A 16091-nucleotide genomic window follows, 5' to 3' on the forward strand; every position below is an offset into this window, starting at 1 on the left:
CACTCCAAGAAGATCACATTTCCTACTCATCTTGAAATGGCCTTTGTACTTTTCATATCCTTCAGTGTTCCAACAGCTAAAGATATTGCTGTTTTCTACCATAGGGACCGACAGGCTATTTGAATGACTTTGGTTTTCGGTAGTCTCAGATGTCTGTCTTGCGAATCATAATGATGATTGGGATTTAAGTGTGCTGGGTTTTGTAGCCGGTAAGTAAGTATGCGTTGAAAATGCTTGCGATCGTTCCGATCAAGTTCATGCAGACAAGATCCGGCATCCATCCTCCCCAAGCGCCTGTCTGATGGTGCGCGTCTGATAGCGCCGTGGACTTCTTCAGTCATCGAGGAACACTTGTTCAGCATCCATATGGCGCGAGTCTGCCTGAGGGAGCGGGGAGGAGACTTCCCTGGATTCGCGTCTGACAGTCCATCCAGCCAGATGGCATTAGCCGAGAACACGCTTCAGCCCGACCCACTCAATAGAGTTGGCAGCGGCAGCAGCATCACAGAGTTCCGAAGCATCCGTCACGAACAGAGTCCAGGGTGTGTGTGTCGAAAGGCATCTGGGGCCATTGGCTGGAGATCATTCTGGTAGGGACCGGAGATGCAGAAAAAAGAATCGGCTTTCTGTCTGACTCTTCAATCCTCGTCTTCATCCCTTTTTCCCGACGACTCATTGTCACTGTGACCATTTTCATGCTCATTCTCCCCATCATCGCTCTCCCGGTCGAGGTCTTCCAGCTCGTCCGCTAGAGGGCTGATCCGTTCGTCCAACAACTCTAGATCCTCTAGTTGCTGTCGCGATGGTAGCTTCCACAGACTGGTACCACACACACGGTCTTTTGTAAGGAGGTCATCGATGAATTGGTCCATGTAGGTAAGGGTAAAAGTGTCCCGCACCCTGCGCTTCAGCTTCCGGTAATCGAGCAGCAGAGGCTCCAAGGTCTTGTAGACGTCCGCGGCGTCGAAAGTGAGGCGTACGTAGAAAGCCGCCAGCGCCCGCAGATACTTGAAGTCACCATGGCCCTTCACCACGCCATTTTGTTCCGGGTCTTCGCCCTCGTCATCGCTGCCTGGGTCGGAGAAGTTTAGGTATTCGAGGATGACGTCCCGACCGGGGTGGAGCTGAAGAAGCTTGAAGGCGAGGCAGAGGAAGGGGGTTGGCTTTTCGGAGACACCATAGGTACCACCAACGGAGGTCAATTCGACTGCGCGGTCGCAGAGAGTGGCCGCATTCAAACCGAAGCACTGTTCCTTCCAGTAGTAGGAGTCGGTGATGCGGTCTCGCACAGCCTTCTCGAAGAGCGTGACAGGGTTCACGCCCCGCACCAGAGGGCCTGTGTAGCCCCGGTTGTCCAGAAATGAACTGGCATCAGCGCGATGGGCGGCCATGAGGAGAAAGAATGCAGAATGCAGAATTGCAAAATCGCAGATCGAGACGCGAAGTTGCAGCCGAAAGTGAAAAGTCGCTGCTGACCGCCCGGGAGATGCCAAGACGGGTTATCGATAGTCGCGCGGCCAACCCTGTAAACAAGCCTGATGTCATCAACGCGAAACGCCGGGGGCCGACGCTGGTGATTGAAGAGGGTGGTGTCTTAGAGACGCCATGCATGGCTAGCATTTCAATCCAGTCCATTCTTTCCCCTCATCTCATATGTCGCCCTTCCTTTGGCCATGGTGCTCCTCAGTTCATCGACCGTCTCTACCATCGTGTCGATGGGGGTGATCTGCATCTTCACTCTGTTACTATTTCTCGCAGGATATGTGTTACAGCAACAATCAGTGAAGAACATTCAGGATGCCTTACGACCACCACCTGAACCAGTGCCGTTTCAAAGGGATGGTTCAATGGGATCTACATTCCAAAAACCCGCGCAAAAGCGTGGCTTATCAGATTCAGATCTAAACCTAGAGGAGCTCGGTCAAGAGATCCCACAAGAGAATCGCCAAGCGAGCCCAAGAGGTAATTTTGCATATCTCCAGCTGCTGTCGAGGCCTGATCCATCGGATATCTGCTCCGCTGTTCTGTTCTTCAGGCACCTTGCCACCAATGGCACGGCGGTACAAGACCGCTTGTTTATGTATCCTGCAGAGTGGGATAGTATGTCGGTCAAGGCACTGGGGAAGTCTGCATCCATTGCACTCTCTCTTCTCCGAGCTGCCAGCATGAAGTATGGAATCTGGTTGCTCCCCATCGACATGTCCGCTGCTACAAAAGCTGGATATTCACCCACAAACACCAAGCTACTGCGACTGGGGCAGATCCAGTTCATGCAGTATGACAGTGTGCTCTATGTGCAAACACCGGGCATCATCTTGGACACGAAAAAGCTAGACGAGGTACTGTTTTCGCGGCCTCTGCCACTTCAACATGACAAGAATCGGCCCGAGTCATTCAATAACGAGGCCTGGATCCCGATGCCACTTCGGGCTGACCGCGATCCCGACTTGCCACCTGTGTACCTGATCACGGTGAATAATGTGAAGGGCGGAAGTGTCGAGGCACGCACACACGTCCCTAATATTCAACTCCCTGGATTCGGCAGTCTTGTGACTGGGCCACAAGGCGTGAGGACTGGAACCGATGATGTCGCGGATGTACAACCTCCCGGCTATGTCTACTTTGAAAATGACCGTGATGGACAAGTCAAGTGGGCTGGAAACCCACTTTTTGGAGCCTGGCGGTCACAGCAGTACGAAGTTTGTGATGGGTTGGATTTTGATGACGATTTGTATCATGACGAGCAATGATTCGTTTTTGGTTTATACCTCACTTTTGCACATGTTGGACATTTTTGGCTTGGACATGGCGTTCACTACAGGCTGTTTCATTTGACGATAAACCATGAGGCCACGGCCCTACCGAATAAATTTGGCATTCGATAATCGAGGAAGTTTTATTTATTCAATACTCAGAGTTCGCTATGGTAGCTGAGCTGAGCTGGGTAGAATAGTACATTATTCGGCCGTCTCTAGTAATTAGGTACAGCCCATGGTCAGTAGACAATGCAAACCCCTCAGGTCATTGAGGGACTCCGATCTCATAACCAAGGAGCACCTCTGTGGTGTTTCCTTCCCAGCCACGGTTTCCACTAGTCGAGATCATGAACCGACAAGCATTATCGACAAAGAGCTGCGAGATAGTACCGGTGCGATGACCTGGAATGATGAGGAAAGGAACCGTTGAATGGCGAGATGTTTGCTCGTGTTTCAGATCATACAGACGTAGAATATCATGGGATGCACTAGGGCGGGTTAGCAGGTTGTTGCGTGGACAAAATTAGTGTATGACTCCTCACCAGACAAGATGGCGCCCGTTAGGCATAGCCTTCAGGGCTGTGACTGGACCACTTCCTTGCGGAAACTTGAATATACGTTCAGATTCCCGGAGACCCTTGTGTAGGCTATATTCTTCAACGGTACCATTCCGGCGCCCTGCGTAGATGTAATTACCATCGGGAGACCAGCAAGCATTCATGCACCATGGAGGAACGTTGCGAGGGGTGATTCGAGCGACTGGATCGGGCTGCCGCCGGTCCCATACTCGTATCGTCCCATCAATAGAGGCTGCCAGGAATGTCGTATCCGAACCACTGCCTTGTTCAGACTGCATTGTCTGGGTCCAGTCCTGACCCTGAAAAGGGAGCTCCAATCCATCAGCCTTGGGAAGTCCATTGACAGCTGGCTGCGCCGAGTCAGCTGGGTTCTCGGTGTGAGCGGACTCGAGTTTTGTTTCCGTGCCATCCATATTGGCATCTGTTTCAGTGGGCAGGTCGTTCATTTGTGTCTGCTGTGTGTCATCGGGTTGTGGAAGTTCGGTATCGATTTCTCCAGGGGCATCAGCATCAGCTAGGACACCATTGGCGAGAGCGCGTCCAAACTCATCGTCCTCGTCCACTCCAAATACGCCACCTGATGGCTCACCACCATCTGCAGCTCCACCATCCGCATCGCCAAATAATGAATCGGCTCCACCAAAGAGCGAGTCTGTCGGCGAGCCCGCCTGCGGGTTCTCAGCAGCGCCTGCATCTCCGGCATCTTGAGAGGTATCCATGGCATTGACCTTGCCCGTATCGCTCGTTTGGTAATTGGATGAGTATGTGCCATTAGGCTGGAAGGCTTCGATAGTGTCTGATGGCACTGGTAGAGTGGATTCCGGCCGGATTTGCACAGTAGATATTTGGCGGGCGCTCCCTCCAAATGCTCGCCGAGCCTGCCCGGTGTTCAAATCCCAATCAAACACCCGCTTGTCCCAGCTCCCCGATAGTAGTGACTGCTCGTCCGAGGTCAGATTCAATGAGGATACTGCGGAGGTATGCTGGCGCAACTGTGCAACTTCCCTGCCCTCGTCGTGACGCAGCGTCTGTAGCCGAATGACACCAGATTCCAACCCAGACAGCAACCAGAGGCCCTCACTCTGGCATGCCAGGGAATAAACGGGCGATAAACTATTTCCATCCATGTTCTCCCAGTAAGTCATGAGCACTCCAGCCTTGACAACACTGTCGACAAAGGGATGTCTTTGCGCCACGGTCAACATGAGTTTGCTATTGATCGACTCCGCCCAGTTGAACTTCCGAACATATCCATCCGAGCCTCCACTGAACACCCAGCGCATATCCGCCGTCGCTGTGATGGCATTGATCGATGTGCTATGCGGCGCGGCCGTGGTGGGGGCGATATCATAGGTTTTGGCTGTCAGGCACTCAGCCCGTACGCTCGGATGGTAGATGGAGAAAAGCTCCGGCGGGGAATTGTGTGCATTGCCTGGAGAGGTCATGGTTGCCGTATCTGGGTTCTGTTGCGAAGTTATTGCAGCTCCTTCTGATGTCTGACTTGCGTTCGAGGGACTGTCCGGATCTTGGTCCTGGTCCTGGTCCTGGTCCTGGTCCTGGTCCTGGTCCTGATCTTGTTCCTGGTCGTGGTCGGCGTCAGGTTCGTTGTCCCCATCCCCCTCGTCGACATCGCGCATAGTGTCATCGATTTCATTGTCGGAGCTTCCGTCCTGGGAGCCTACAGAACAAAGAAAGTGTCAGCCATTAAGCCTTCTCCGTGGGACCAGTTGCGCGGAAGAAGGGACTTCACCGGCCATATCGCGGTCTTCCTCCTCCTCTAGAGAGGCCATTATCTTAGCACACAGAATCCAGGTACCGCGCCCAAATATAAGTTGTTTCTGGGGGATTGGCCCGCAATTGGGAGATCGGTCCGGCGGTCTCGCGCGGACAGGCCGCGGCGCGGAGGCAAGCGACTGCGGTCGCAGTCGCGGTCACGGTTGCGCGGGCGAGGCGAATGTCGGATTCGAGAAAAGACAACAGACCCGAATCCCAACTCACTTGAACGTGGAATTCGCATGAGAACCGGAGGCGACAGGGCGTGGGATGGAGAATGCGCAGGGCATTCGGTCAATTGATCTCCCGCCAGGGTCGCACCCCATGCCGGCCAATCACAATGCGCGTACGCCTCGTGAATGTATAGATGGCGTGGACTTGGATCGATCATGGAAACGAGCGAATGAGGATGGAGAGGTCGGGCAGCTGGTTATCGTGAATGTCAGCGCTTGTATATAGCTTCTGAAATGTCAGGACGCAGGAGAGGGGAAGGTGAAGTGATTTCTTCACGAATACGGCGATGCAGCTGTAGTATGAGATGGTCAACACCTTCACGCAATATCGGGGGTCTACAAACCGGGTGAAATGAGTGTCAAGTCAACCTGCAAGAATTGGCAGCAGTAGTCGGTCATCTCTCAATTGACTAGGCTGCCACCTTCCTCGCGGTTTCCATCATCTCCGTCTCGCTTCCTCTCATCTTCACCACACTTGACCCCCCACCATACGATCTATTTGACTCCCTCCTGCTCGCCAATTTCTGTGTGCATCTCAGTCCTTTCAAGCTCAACTCTCTGATTAGTTCAGCCTTTGAATTTTTGCTTTCTCATCCACGCATCCCTTCTTGACTTTGCCGGGAGCTCGTCACAACATGGCGTCAGCCCATCTCCTTGGGTATCACCATCGCGAACTTCACGAAGATCCCGACAAAAGTTACTCCAGCTTCAACCCACCCCAGCCTAGCTTCGCCAACCGGGATCTTCGTCAATATTTTGAACGGGCCGGTGACCCTGGAATGGGTCCCGAGGAGGACTGGCTTCTCCAGCCCGAACTGCCCTCGAAGCAGGAAATCTTGGGGCAAGAAACGGCGGCGGGAACTGTGCTGCTTGCTCCAAACAGAGTCGCCGGGCCTTGGAAATCGAAAAATGAGTATCTCAAGACCCATTATGACCTCGTTAGGGAAGATAATGTTGCCCCACTGCGAGATGCGGTGGCCTTTGTTCGTGAATGCCCATCCATGATGGACACGAAGGATATTTCTATCTATGAAAAGGTAAGAAAGGGCCCTTCTGGCTTCTCAGCCACCCCTATCCATGTCATAAAACTTAAGGGAGCAGGTCTTCATTTCTCGGGTCACTTTGGCAACTAGAGGGATGGCATTTCGCCTTCGTTTCTCCACGAGGCGTGCCGGCAAGAAAATTCTGTGGAAGTATTCCTCGCGTCTTATTGCCGGAACTCTGGTTGCTTTGTCTCCAGTACAGGACTCATTTTCTAGTCAGTGTGTTGTAGCTGTTGTCGCAGCTAGACCGCTGGAAAATGTTACAAAGACACCCCCTGAGGTAGATATTTTCTTCGATCGCCCCGAGGATAGAGAGTTCGATCCTCAAAAGGAATGGATCATGGTGGAGGCACGCTCAGGATACTATGAGTCCTGCAGACATACATTGACAGCGCTACAAAAGCTTTCCAAAGAAAGGTTCGCGTTCACAGCTGTGTTTCTATTTGTATAGCGCCGGCTAATGTGTAGCAGTTTCCCGTTGAGCAACCATATCTGTGGTCTGAACTCTAAGGTGGAGGTGCCTGAATATGTAAAGGCAAAACCGATCGTCAATTTTCAATCGTTGACCCAAGACCCTCCCAGGCTCAACAGGGTCAATACACAATTCAATGTCGTGGATGAGTTTCCTCCCAATCCCATGGGAAACCTGAACACCTTCCAGTGGGAAGCGCTCAAAGAAATCTTGACCAAGGAGTTAGCCATCATTCAAGGACCACCTGGAACTGGAAAGACCTACGTGTCAGTGGTTGCGCTGAAGATTCTTCTCTCAGAAATGGCTCCAGGTGACCCTCCCATAATCATTGCCACGCAAACAAATCATGCCCTGGACCAGCTAATCAAGCATGTCTCTCGATACGAACCAAGCTACATTCGTCTTGGTGGAAGAAGTACGGACGTCGATATTCGGAAGCGAACGCTTTATGCGATTAAGAATTCACAGCCTCCTCCCCAAATCAAAGGCGGGCTTATGGAGCCGGCACGAAGAGAAATGAGAGGGCTGGTGACAAAGATCCTTGATCTGTTCAAGCCTTTGGATCGCGAGAATTGCCAAGAGCCTCTAGGCTCTTCAACGTTTGCCAAATACGGCTTGTTGACCCAGCAGCAATGCGAATCCTTGAATGAAGCTACACCCTGGGTAACCTGCCAAAAAAAGAAAGTCAATAATCCCTTCGTGGAATGGTTGGGACGTGAAGTCGTGAAATTCGAAGTCAAATACGATTGTGAGAACTTTGGCTTTGTGGAAGGTGACATTGATCTGGAATACGAGCAACTCAGAGAACTCGAAGCTGAGGAAGGACCGGAAAACGATGAATGGGAGAACCTCCGTGGAAGGTATATGATCTTTGGAACAACCTATGAGGGGCGTCACAGAAACTCCTTGTCCGAAGCGTCTGTCCAAAGATATCTCGAGAACGCCGACTTATGGAAAATACCCGTGAAAGTGCGCGGTGCCGTTTACAACTTGTTGCGCCGCCGACTTCTGAACATTTTGCAATCAAAGCTTCGAGAACTTGCAGATTCCTACAGCAAATGCTGCAAGAAAGCTCTGATTGGAAAGTGGGAGCGTGACTATGAGATTCTTCGAACGGCCAAACTGGTCGCGATGACAACGACTGGTCTTAGCAAATATCGAGCACTTGTCTCAAGTCTCAATCCACGCACGGTGCTGATTGAAGAAGCTGCCGAGGTTATTGAAGCTCCTGTTGCTGTTGCTTGCTTTGAATCACTGCAGCGATTGATTCTTGTAGGCGACCATAAACAGCTCAAAGGTCATTGTGCTTTGCATGATCTGACCGGCGATCCCTTTTACTTGGATGTCTCCATGTTTGAGCGTCTGGTCAACAACAAGATGCCATTTGTCATGCTTCGAGAGCAAAGGCGTATGGTGCCAGTAATACGGGAGCTCCTCGCACCAATCTATGGCGATCTCCAGGATCACTCCTCGGTCGACAAATATCCCTCAGTCCCAGGGATGGGCAACGTCCAATCATTCTTCTTCACACATCAATGGTCAGAGGGTGGTGACAGCTTGTCTTCAAAGCTGAATGAACTAGAGGCTGTTATGGTGGTGGAGTTTTTCACCTACCTGCTTTTAAACGGCATAAAGATCTCGAGAATTACTGTCCTAACCTTCTACAACGGCCAGCGGAAACTGATCCTGAAGATGATGAAAACAAATCCGTACCTGGCCAATCACTTTCCGAATGTCGTGACTGTTGACTCTTACCAGGGAGAGGAGAATGATATCGTCATCCTCTCCTTGGTTCGAAGTACAGGGTCCGAAGGCATTGGATTCCTCGCTGTAGACAACCGAGTATGCGTCGCATTATCCCGGGCCAAGCAAGGGTTGTATATTTTCGGCAACTCAAAATTTCTGCAAGCCAAGAGTCCGATCTGGCGCACCGTCGTTTCCATCATGTCAAATGGCCCTGGCGAGCAACGGCTTGGTATCAGTTTCCCTTTGACTTGCCAGAGGCATAACACCAAAACTGAAATTCGAGGTGAGTGGGATTTTGGAATAAGTGAGATCGATCTGAAGCTTATCAGATGCTAGAACCCGGAGATTGGAAGCTTGTCAATGGGGGCTGCCAGAGCCCTTGCGGGGAGACTCTTCCGTGCAAGCATCTATGTCCACTTCAATGCCATGGGTGAGTACATTTACCTTTAGAATCCAATTCCTTAATCATTCCAAACAGATTTTAACATGTTTTTACTCAGTTTCGAGCACTCTTGGGTTACATGCAAGGAGAAATGTACCCATATTTATCCCTGTTGTGGCATCACCTGCTCCAACACGTGCGGTCTACGGCATTATCATGATTGCAGTTGCACTGGGTCACATATTGAAGCAGCCAGACCGTCAAAACCCATCATGGGACAACTAGTGGAAGTGGATGACTTCGTCACGCTCAAATCTCCTGATCAGCAAGTGGTCTTATCTGTACCACCAAAAGGTCCTGGCACCCAGAACAATTGGGGCGATTTTGAAGGTGCTTTTCAGTCCGTCAGCTTGTCTAATGGAAACCCAATTCTTTCCCGTGAGAAGAGCGACATCATCTCTCAAAAACAATGGATAGACTTTGCCAATGGCCGCGCTCGCGAGATTGACATTTGTCTGGAAACACTGGCAAAGGCTGCGGATGCAAGCTCTGAAGAGGTGCAGCAGGCAATGTTGCGGGTTGATGACAGACTTATCCCAAAGGCATTGAAACAACCTAAGGAGCCAAAAGAGATCACCAAACCCCCAGTGCCACATTTGCTCGACTTGGACTTCTGATTTTAGGTCAATCCGCCAGGAGGCTTTGAGTGCCAGTTCCGCCAGGATCATCTCCATGAAATAAGCTTAGAAGGAAAGCGTCATTTCTTTGCCTTGAGTTCATGAGTTGTTCCGAATGCCGGTCAATTGAGAGAATCGGTTGATTTCGGGCTTCCTAGACTGCTATCTCTGGTTCTAAATTGTCAATTCATCACCTACACAGGCCACTCTAGAGTATCTCGTAAAAGGGTCTCAATTGCCATATGTACAGATCTACAAGTATCGTAGCTGGTTTTCATAGAAATTAGTCAAATCATGGCCATGTACCGCTCTAAACTCTCGCCCAAGGTATTAATAAACGGCCACTGGGTATTACGTCGAAACAGCCTCGCCCATAACCGGAGAACGGCCATACCCAGAGCGGCCGGCTCCAGATTTGACGGCGCTTCGGATTCGTCGGTCAGGTCAATGGAGGAGTAGGCTTCCTCCACAATGCACTGCGTCCAGGAAAGAATGCGACTCTCGTTTTCTGTATTAATGAGTCAATAAGGAAAACAAATATGCGCGTGGAGAGCGATCGTGGTACTCACCGCTGAGTGCCTGTTCCGGAGCCGCTTCGGCAAGTGTAAAAAGCCATTTGCTGAGCAGCACTGCGCACTCCAGGCTAGCGAGCGAATGGCGAACACTCCAAAAGAAAGCTTGACTGCGGGCTATATGATCGATGCCCAAGCGGACAGGGATACTCAGCGCGTGGGCAGCATATATGAGGGCCGGGATGAGGCGATAGCTTCTTTCCGGTTTCGGCGAGCGACAAAGTGCAGAAGCTATGATGATAGGATCGCGCGTTTCAAGACGGCGGTGCGGTCCCAGATTCAGTGAAAGTCGGACGTAGGCAAGGCCTAGGAGCGCACTGGATGTGAATGGGATCGGGCCATTGGCATTATGTGGGTCAAGACTGGATTCTGGGGCTTGTTGCCAGACGGATGTCCAGGAGCGTAGAGCTCGTCTTTGAGTTGGATAGTCAGAATCAGTACAATCTCAATGGAGAGCGGAGCCGAGTGCCGCAAAACGGTTGAAACTTACTCAATTTTGTTTAGTTCCTCGGTTGGGAGAGAAGTTGAATGATTCCCATTAGGTAATGACAGTTCGCTGACGATGTGGATTCGCTGGAGTAATCCGTGCAGCAGCATATAATTACCTAGTGGTGCAGGAATTGGGACCAATGGAACTGTCGATCGCGACTTCTGTAGTAACAGGGTCAAGGCGTCCTGAAAGAAAAGCTGCTGAGGGCCCCGATCCCTCTGAGCAGCTTCCCACTCGGCGGGACTACTGGCCGTCCATTCTCTTGTTGAGCAAGGCAGCCGCATATGTATTTCACTGCTTCGAAGCGATGGATAGGCGTTGTAAGCGACACTGTGGATATGTATGAAGCAGAAGGAGATGAGCTTGGTGCGCCGAACAGACTCACGGTCTGCCCATTCATACCAATCCATTGATGGACCATATTGTTCAGATTGCGGTTCAGTGAGTCCGACTTCGCGTAGACGCTGAACCAGTTGCGCTTGGATTTGGAATGCCTCCTGTACGAGTCCAGCTCGTTCCCAAGTGGCATAGCTCATGAGGACCAGGAGGCAGCGGATGACTTCCATCTGCCTTGACGTACTGGATGTACCCGTGTTTCCACTCTGGTTTTCAGAAAATGGAGGCACTCCCAGAGGCATGGGGTAGCCTTGGGATGCCATGCGAGACTCCCTGGACATACGCTCATGGAGAACAGCCTTAGAAACATGGAAGATTCTCTCGGCATTCCGATGTTCAAACCGATACTGCGCCCCAATAGTCATAATAGCCAGAATCAATTCGGGTGAACATTCATTGAAGCGAAACGTCGGGACATGTATGAATGGAATATGTGGGTGGAAGCCTTCAAAATATGATGTAAGATATCGTGTTAATGTATGGCGGGATGGAAGTGTGAAATCTGGTATGACATTGCGAAAGTCCTCGAGAGATGCAGCGAGCCGGAAACGTTGGTCTTCAGAAATGTTAAATCTCGACGCCTTGGTAGCCTGCGGTGGTTCTGAAGAAGGTCAGTTCCGCGGAAGGAAAGGGCTCATGCCTGCACGCCACTCCAATCAAGCCATACCAGAATCAGAAAGTGCACCAAGGCTCTGGTCACCACGGGGCACCGAGGGAAGCCAGGATCGAAAAGGAGAATCCCCTCGTGAATCTTCTCTAATGACTCGTCGAGATCTCGACGGCTCCTGCAATGAAGCAGCGGTCTTCTGAGCATCTTCTAGGCTGATCTCATGGATCTGAGTGGCATCGCTCTCATTTGGTAGCCATTCTGCTGGAAGACCGATAGAGTCTAAAAAATGAGTAAATTCTTGGAAATGGTTGAGATCTTCCGGTAGATAAGCAAGTGCTAAGAAAATGTCAGTTTTACAGACTTCCTGGTAGCTGGGGTGGACTGACAAGGGGCCTGGTAATCCCCGGGGATCAGTAATTGGGCAGCTTGAAGCATGGCAGGGTCATGCATGCCGGGGTGTCCATCCGGTGTAGCATTGGGATCTGGTACCCCTGCAGTCAACGCGGCGCCTGTCGGGGCCGATCCGAGATACGGTGCAGGGTTCGGCTGGGGTGCAGGCCATCGGCGCACTGGTGAATGCCCCGAGATCGAACCGATCGGACGGATTGATGCATCATATTGCGGCGAGATAGCTGCAGGCGCAGAACGGTGGGGTGGTTGGAGAGCGCTGTTCGCCACAGGCGCGGATTGCGATTCAGGCGAAGCCAAGCCATCCTGGTGCGCTATTCGCGTGTGACGCTTCAATAGATCACGTCTAGTAAAGGCCGCCCCACAGAAGCAGATGAACGGTTTCTCCTTGGTATCTAAAGCAAGGGGTTAGTCTCCATCCCAGCCCGGTAGAATCCAACGATGCTTACGGGTTCGCACATGGCGCTCCAAATGCTCTGTCCGGCGGAAGCCCCGGCCGCAATGACCACAGATCCGTGCTTTTGCAGCTCGGCCCTTTGGCTGGGGTGATGGGGATGACATTAGTGACTCGGAGTATTTGGAGACGAGGAGGGAATGTGGACTCGGCAGTGGCTGAGGAAAGGAGGAAATCATGCAAGTCAACTCCAAGCGGTGACTCCAACGCGCGCCCCACCGTTATCAGCGCTCCTCTTTTATCTACCATATCGCTGGCGGTCGAGATGAGAGCAGCAGCGACAATTCAACCCGTGGGCGTGAGCTTGGGCTTGACCTTGCTTGACATTACTGGCTGTCTCTGCACCCTACCATGTTGACCAGAACTCTTTTCCCCGGTGTCGCGGTGGTCACTGGTGCTGGTGGAACCGGTATGCACCTCAACCACACCACAGCGTGATCGATATAGCGTTGCTAACATGGCTCACGAACCAGGAATTGGAGCGGCCGTTGCCCGAGCATTTGCAGCTGCAGGCTGTGAGCGAATTGCCATCACAGACTACAACGAGAACACCCTGGAGCAGACCCGACGAGACGTGGCCGTAGCCCACCCTATGACGCAGCTACTGGTCCATCCTGGGAACGTAGCTGATGATCAATTCGCCGACTTTTTCATTAAAAAAGTCGTTAAGGCCTTCGGTCGTGTTGATTACGGTGTGAATTGTGCCGGGGTTCTGGGTCGCCCAATGCGATCGGGCGAAACCAGTCTGGAGGAGTTCGACCGCGTCAACAATATCAATTATCGAGGCTGCTGGCTATCATCGCGTGCACAGCTGAGGCAAATGATCAAACAGAAGCCACTCCCCAGTCATGATCCTTGTCGTTCTCCGCAACGTGGTTCGGTGGTGAATATTGCCAGTCAGTTGGGTATCGTCAGTCGTCCGGATGCGCGTGAGTATCTCCTATTGATGTCTTGTAAACCTCCGCGTGTCTGACTGCCTGTCTAAATTAGCGGCATATTGTGCTTCCAAATCCGCAATTATTGGCATGACACGTGCCGATGCAATTGATTATTCGAAAGACGATATTCGGGTCAACTGTGTCTGCCCCGGAGTCATTGAGACGCCACTGGTCATGGGGGAGACTGAGGTTCGCGAGGCCATCACTCCAGCTGTACAAATAGCGCCGATGAAGAGGATGGGAATGCCGGCTGAAGTGGCTGACGCAGTCTTATTTCTCTCTTCCACGCAAGCATCTTTTGTCCAAGGCCATGCCATGGTGGTCGATGGCGGTTATGTTACATTATAAAATCCAAGGACAGTCGTCTGCTATATGTACCTGGCCACCTGTGTAGGTGCTTTTGTAAATACTGTGGTACGGTCTTCCACGACCTTTTTGACGATGAATCAATGGGGTATATGTCAATTCTGCAAGGATGTTAAATGCCTTCTATCGGTACCCGCTATTGCTCTAGTTCTGATCGGTGGTATACTGCACTTCCTTCCAGTTAAAGCGACTCTCCCATGCATGGCCAACTCGCAAGATCTTCTCTTCCTGCCACAAGCCGCCAACTATCTGCATGCCGACTGGCAGCATGACGTGGTTATCGTCTTTAGCCGGTGCAAATCCAATTGGAATAGACATGGCTGGATGTCCTGTCACATCAAAAATGGCGGTGTTGATCGTCAATCCCATACTAGGCTTGAGGGACTCCAAAGGTAAACCTCGTTTCCCGTGTCTAGGTGCGACAATCGGGGTGGTTGGCATCACCACCACATCGTATGTTTCAAATAGGGACTGATACTTGTCGCTCAACTGACGTCCGATATTAGCGGTCTTCCCATAGAGACCGGGGAACCGGGACATGAGATAAAGGCCATTGATAATGACATTTTTCGTCGATGGAAAGGCCCTCTGGAAACCCTCATCGGTCCAAGGAAGTCTTGCACGCTCCATTTCTGTTGTATAAAGACCGCGCCGACCCGTATTCTGTCCTAGCAGAGTCTGTGCGCCAGCGATGCGCTGCTGAATAGTCCAGATAGCAGGCCCATGCAAGTGATCGGGGAGAGACACCTCTTCGATACTCGCGCCAAGTTCTTGAAATCTTTTCACGGCAATCATCACGGAGTTTCTCACGCTAGAGTCAACAACATCATGCTCAAAACCTTCTTTCAGGACACCAATCTTGACACCGTCCAGTCTCTTGTCACTTTTCTGGAGATTGGAGGCGAAACTTGTTGAGCCTGGCTTTGGGCTCCCCACTGATCTGTCGTCGATGCCGTCATAGCCACTTATTACATCGAGACATGTTGCAATGTCAAGTGTTGTCTGAGCCAACGGCCCTGCATGGTCATCCATCGCATCGCCGCTACTGATGCCGGTGAACGGAACCCGTCCATAAGTCGGTTTGAGACCAACACCTGCGAGCAGTTAGATATGTATCGCAAGCCCTTGGAGACAGACTTACATCCGCAGAATGATGCAGGAAGGCGGATGCTTCCGCCCTGGTCTCCTCCGATGGAGATATCGACCAAGCCTGCCACAACGAGTGCTGCTCCTCCTGAAGTACTCCCACCAGCAGAATACCCACTGGCAAAGGGGTTCTCGACCGTACCCTGTGCACTGGTATATGATGAAGTGGAGTGGCATTGATTTTCGCACGTCGAAGTACCATGAATATCGGCTCCGGCTTCCAACAATCGAGTCACAACCGTTGCATCGGTCGTCGGTGTCCACGATGGAATGATATCACTCCCCATCAGCTGAGGCACGCCGGCGACCGCAATCACATCCTTGAGACTGACGGTTTTGCCTGTCAAGGGCCCACCATCGGGGTTTCCTCGGATCAGAAACCGATGTGCCCAGGCCTGGCCGAAGACCTGCTCATCTTCGTTTGGCCTTCGCACATTCTCGCGCGGATACTTGGTCTGGTCGGGGACCGGTTGATAGTCGGGCAGCGCAGCGACACCCTCAGCACAGTCATGGACCGCTGCGAGGAGAGTTTGGAAGTCGCTTGCTTCGGCGGGATCGATCGTGAGTCCCAGCGGTGCAATCAGGGCCTCGGCATCTCCCGGCTTGACCGGATTGTTCCTACAAAGCAGGCGAGACGGTTAGTTGACTGATGCTCGAAGAACACGTCCGGCAGCTCTCGCTTACTTGGAGATGCTCGTAAACAAGACCGACATGATGATTGTCGCGGCGATAGCACTTGACGGCTTCCACCCTTGGGGTCTTGAAGTCTTTATGAGTCACCTAAGCTCTGTCGCCAGAAGTTCGTTCGAATCAACCGGGCGTTGCGACGGTCAAGCAAGCCTGACTCGATTCCGCTGCGCCAAAGCCGTTTTACCCGTTTATCTGACCCCAACTCGACTCCAACATGGCCGACCCACTCAAGCTCGCTGGTCTTGGACTAGGTTGAGATAGGGAAATGGTAATGACCGTATGAATGTGGCACACGATAAACGCCGAATAATTCGCTTTATGAATTCTGCGTGATAACGGCCTGTCAGTTGCTGGAGCAGCG

The 16091-nt window shown here is 51.8% G+C and overlaps 7 protein-coding genes across 7 annotated transcripts; 3 read left to right on the forward strand and 4 right to left on the reverse strand.

The window, feature by feature from the left end:
- Nucleotides 1–638: 638 nt before the first annotated feature.
- N7459_008115 (PRP38 family protein) lies at nt 639–1391 on the reverse strand (the record flags this gene model as incomplete). Its single annotated transcript, XM_056947283.1, has 1 exon — nt 639–1391. One exon carries the CDS (start codon nt 1389–1391, stop codon nt 639–641), a length of 753 nt encoding a protein of 250 aa, XP_056796793.1.
- A 282-nt stretch (nt 1392–1673) lies between these two features.
- Nucleotides 1674–2750, forward strand: N7459_008116 (uncharacterized protein; the record flags this gene model as incomplete). The annotated part of the gene is made up of 1 exon (XM_056947284.1): nt 1674–2750. One exon carries the CDS (start codon nt 1674–1676, stop codon nt 2748–2750), a length of 1077 nt encoding a protein of 358 aa, XP_056796794.1.
- A 271-nt stretch (nt 2751–3021) lies between these two features.
- N7459_008117 (WD40 repeat domain-containing protein) lies at nt 3022–5124 on the reverse strand (the record flags this gene model as incomplete). Its single annotated transcript, XM_056947285.1, has 3 exons — nt 3022–3244; nt 3299–5012; nt 5085–5124. 3 exons carry the CDS (start codon nt 5122–5124, stop codon nt 3022–3024), a joined length of 1977 nt encoding a protein of 658 aa, XP_056796795.1.
- Nucleotides 5125–5975: 851 nt separating this feature from the next.
- N7459_008118 (uncharacterized protein) lies at nt 5976–9660 on the forward strand (the record flags this gene model as incomplete). The annotated part of the gene is made up of 4 exons (XM_056947286.1): nt 5976–6377; nt 6442–6800; nt 6855–8884; nt 9233–9660. The coding sequence occupies 4 exons, from the start codon at nt 5976–5978 to the stop codon at nt 9658–9660; spliced, it is 3219 nt and encodes a 1072-aa protein (XP_056796796.1).
- A 287-nt stretch (nt 9661–9947) lies between these two features.
- N7459_008119 (C2H2-type zinc finger protein) lies at nt 9948–12697 on the reverse strand (the record flags this gene model as incomplete). The annotated part of the gene is made up of 6 exons (XM_056947287.1): nt 9948–10168; nt 10230–10645; nt 10723–11719; nt 11786–12064; nt 12115–12531; nt 12586–12697. The coding sequence occupies 6 exons, from the start codon at nt 12695–12697 to the stop codon at nt 9948–9950; spliced, it is 2442 nt and encodes an 813-aa protein (XP_056796797.1).
- Nucleotides 12698–12941: 244 nt separating this feature from the next.
- Nucleotides 12942–13876, forward strand: N7459_008120 (SDR family NAD(P)-dependent oxidoreductase; the record flags this gene model as incomplete). The annotated part of the gene is made up of 3 exons (XM_056947288.1): nt 12942–12999; nt 13064–13519; nt 13581–13876. The coding sequence occupies 3 exons, from the start codon at nt 12942–12944 to the stop codon at nt 13874–13876; spliced, it is 810 nt and encodes a 269-aa protein (XP_056796798.1).
- A 162-nt stretch (nt 13877–14038) lies between these two features.
- N7459_008121 (putative amidase) lies at nt 14039–15753 on the reverse strand (the record flags this gene model as incomplete). The annotated part of the gene is made up of 3 exons (XM_056947289.1): nt 14039–14988; nt 15036–15658; nt 15725–15753. The coding sequence occupies 3 exons, from the start codon at nt 15751–15753 to the stop codon at nt 14039–14041; spliced, it is 1602 nt and encodes a 533-aa protein (XP_056796799.1).
- Nucleotides 15754–16091: the final 338 nt, after the last annotated feature.

The sequence above is a fragment of the Penicillium hispanicum genome, assembly GCF_028827665.1.
Source record: "Penicillium hispanicum strain IBT 35686 chromosome Unknown utg000007l_segment0_segment0, whole genome shotgun sequence".
Taxonomy (NCBI): Eukaryota; Fungi; Ascomycota; class Eurotiomycetes; order Eurotiales; family Aspergillaceae; genus Penicillium; species Penicillium hispanicum.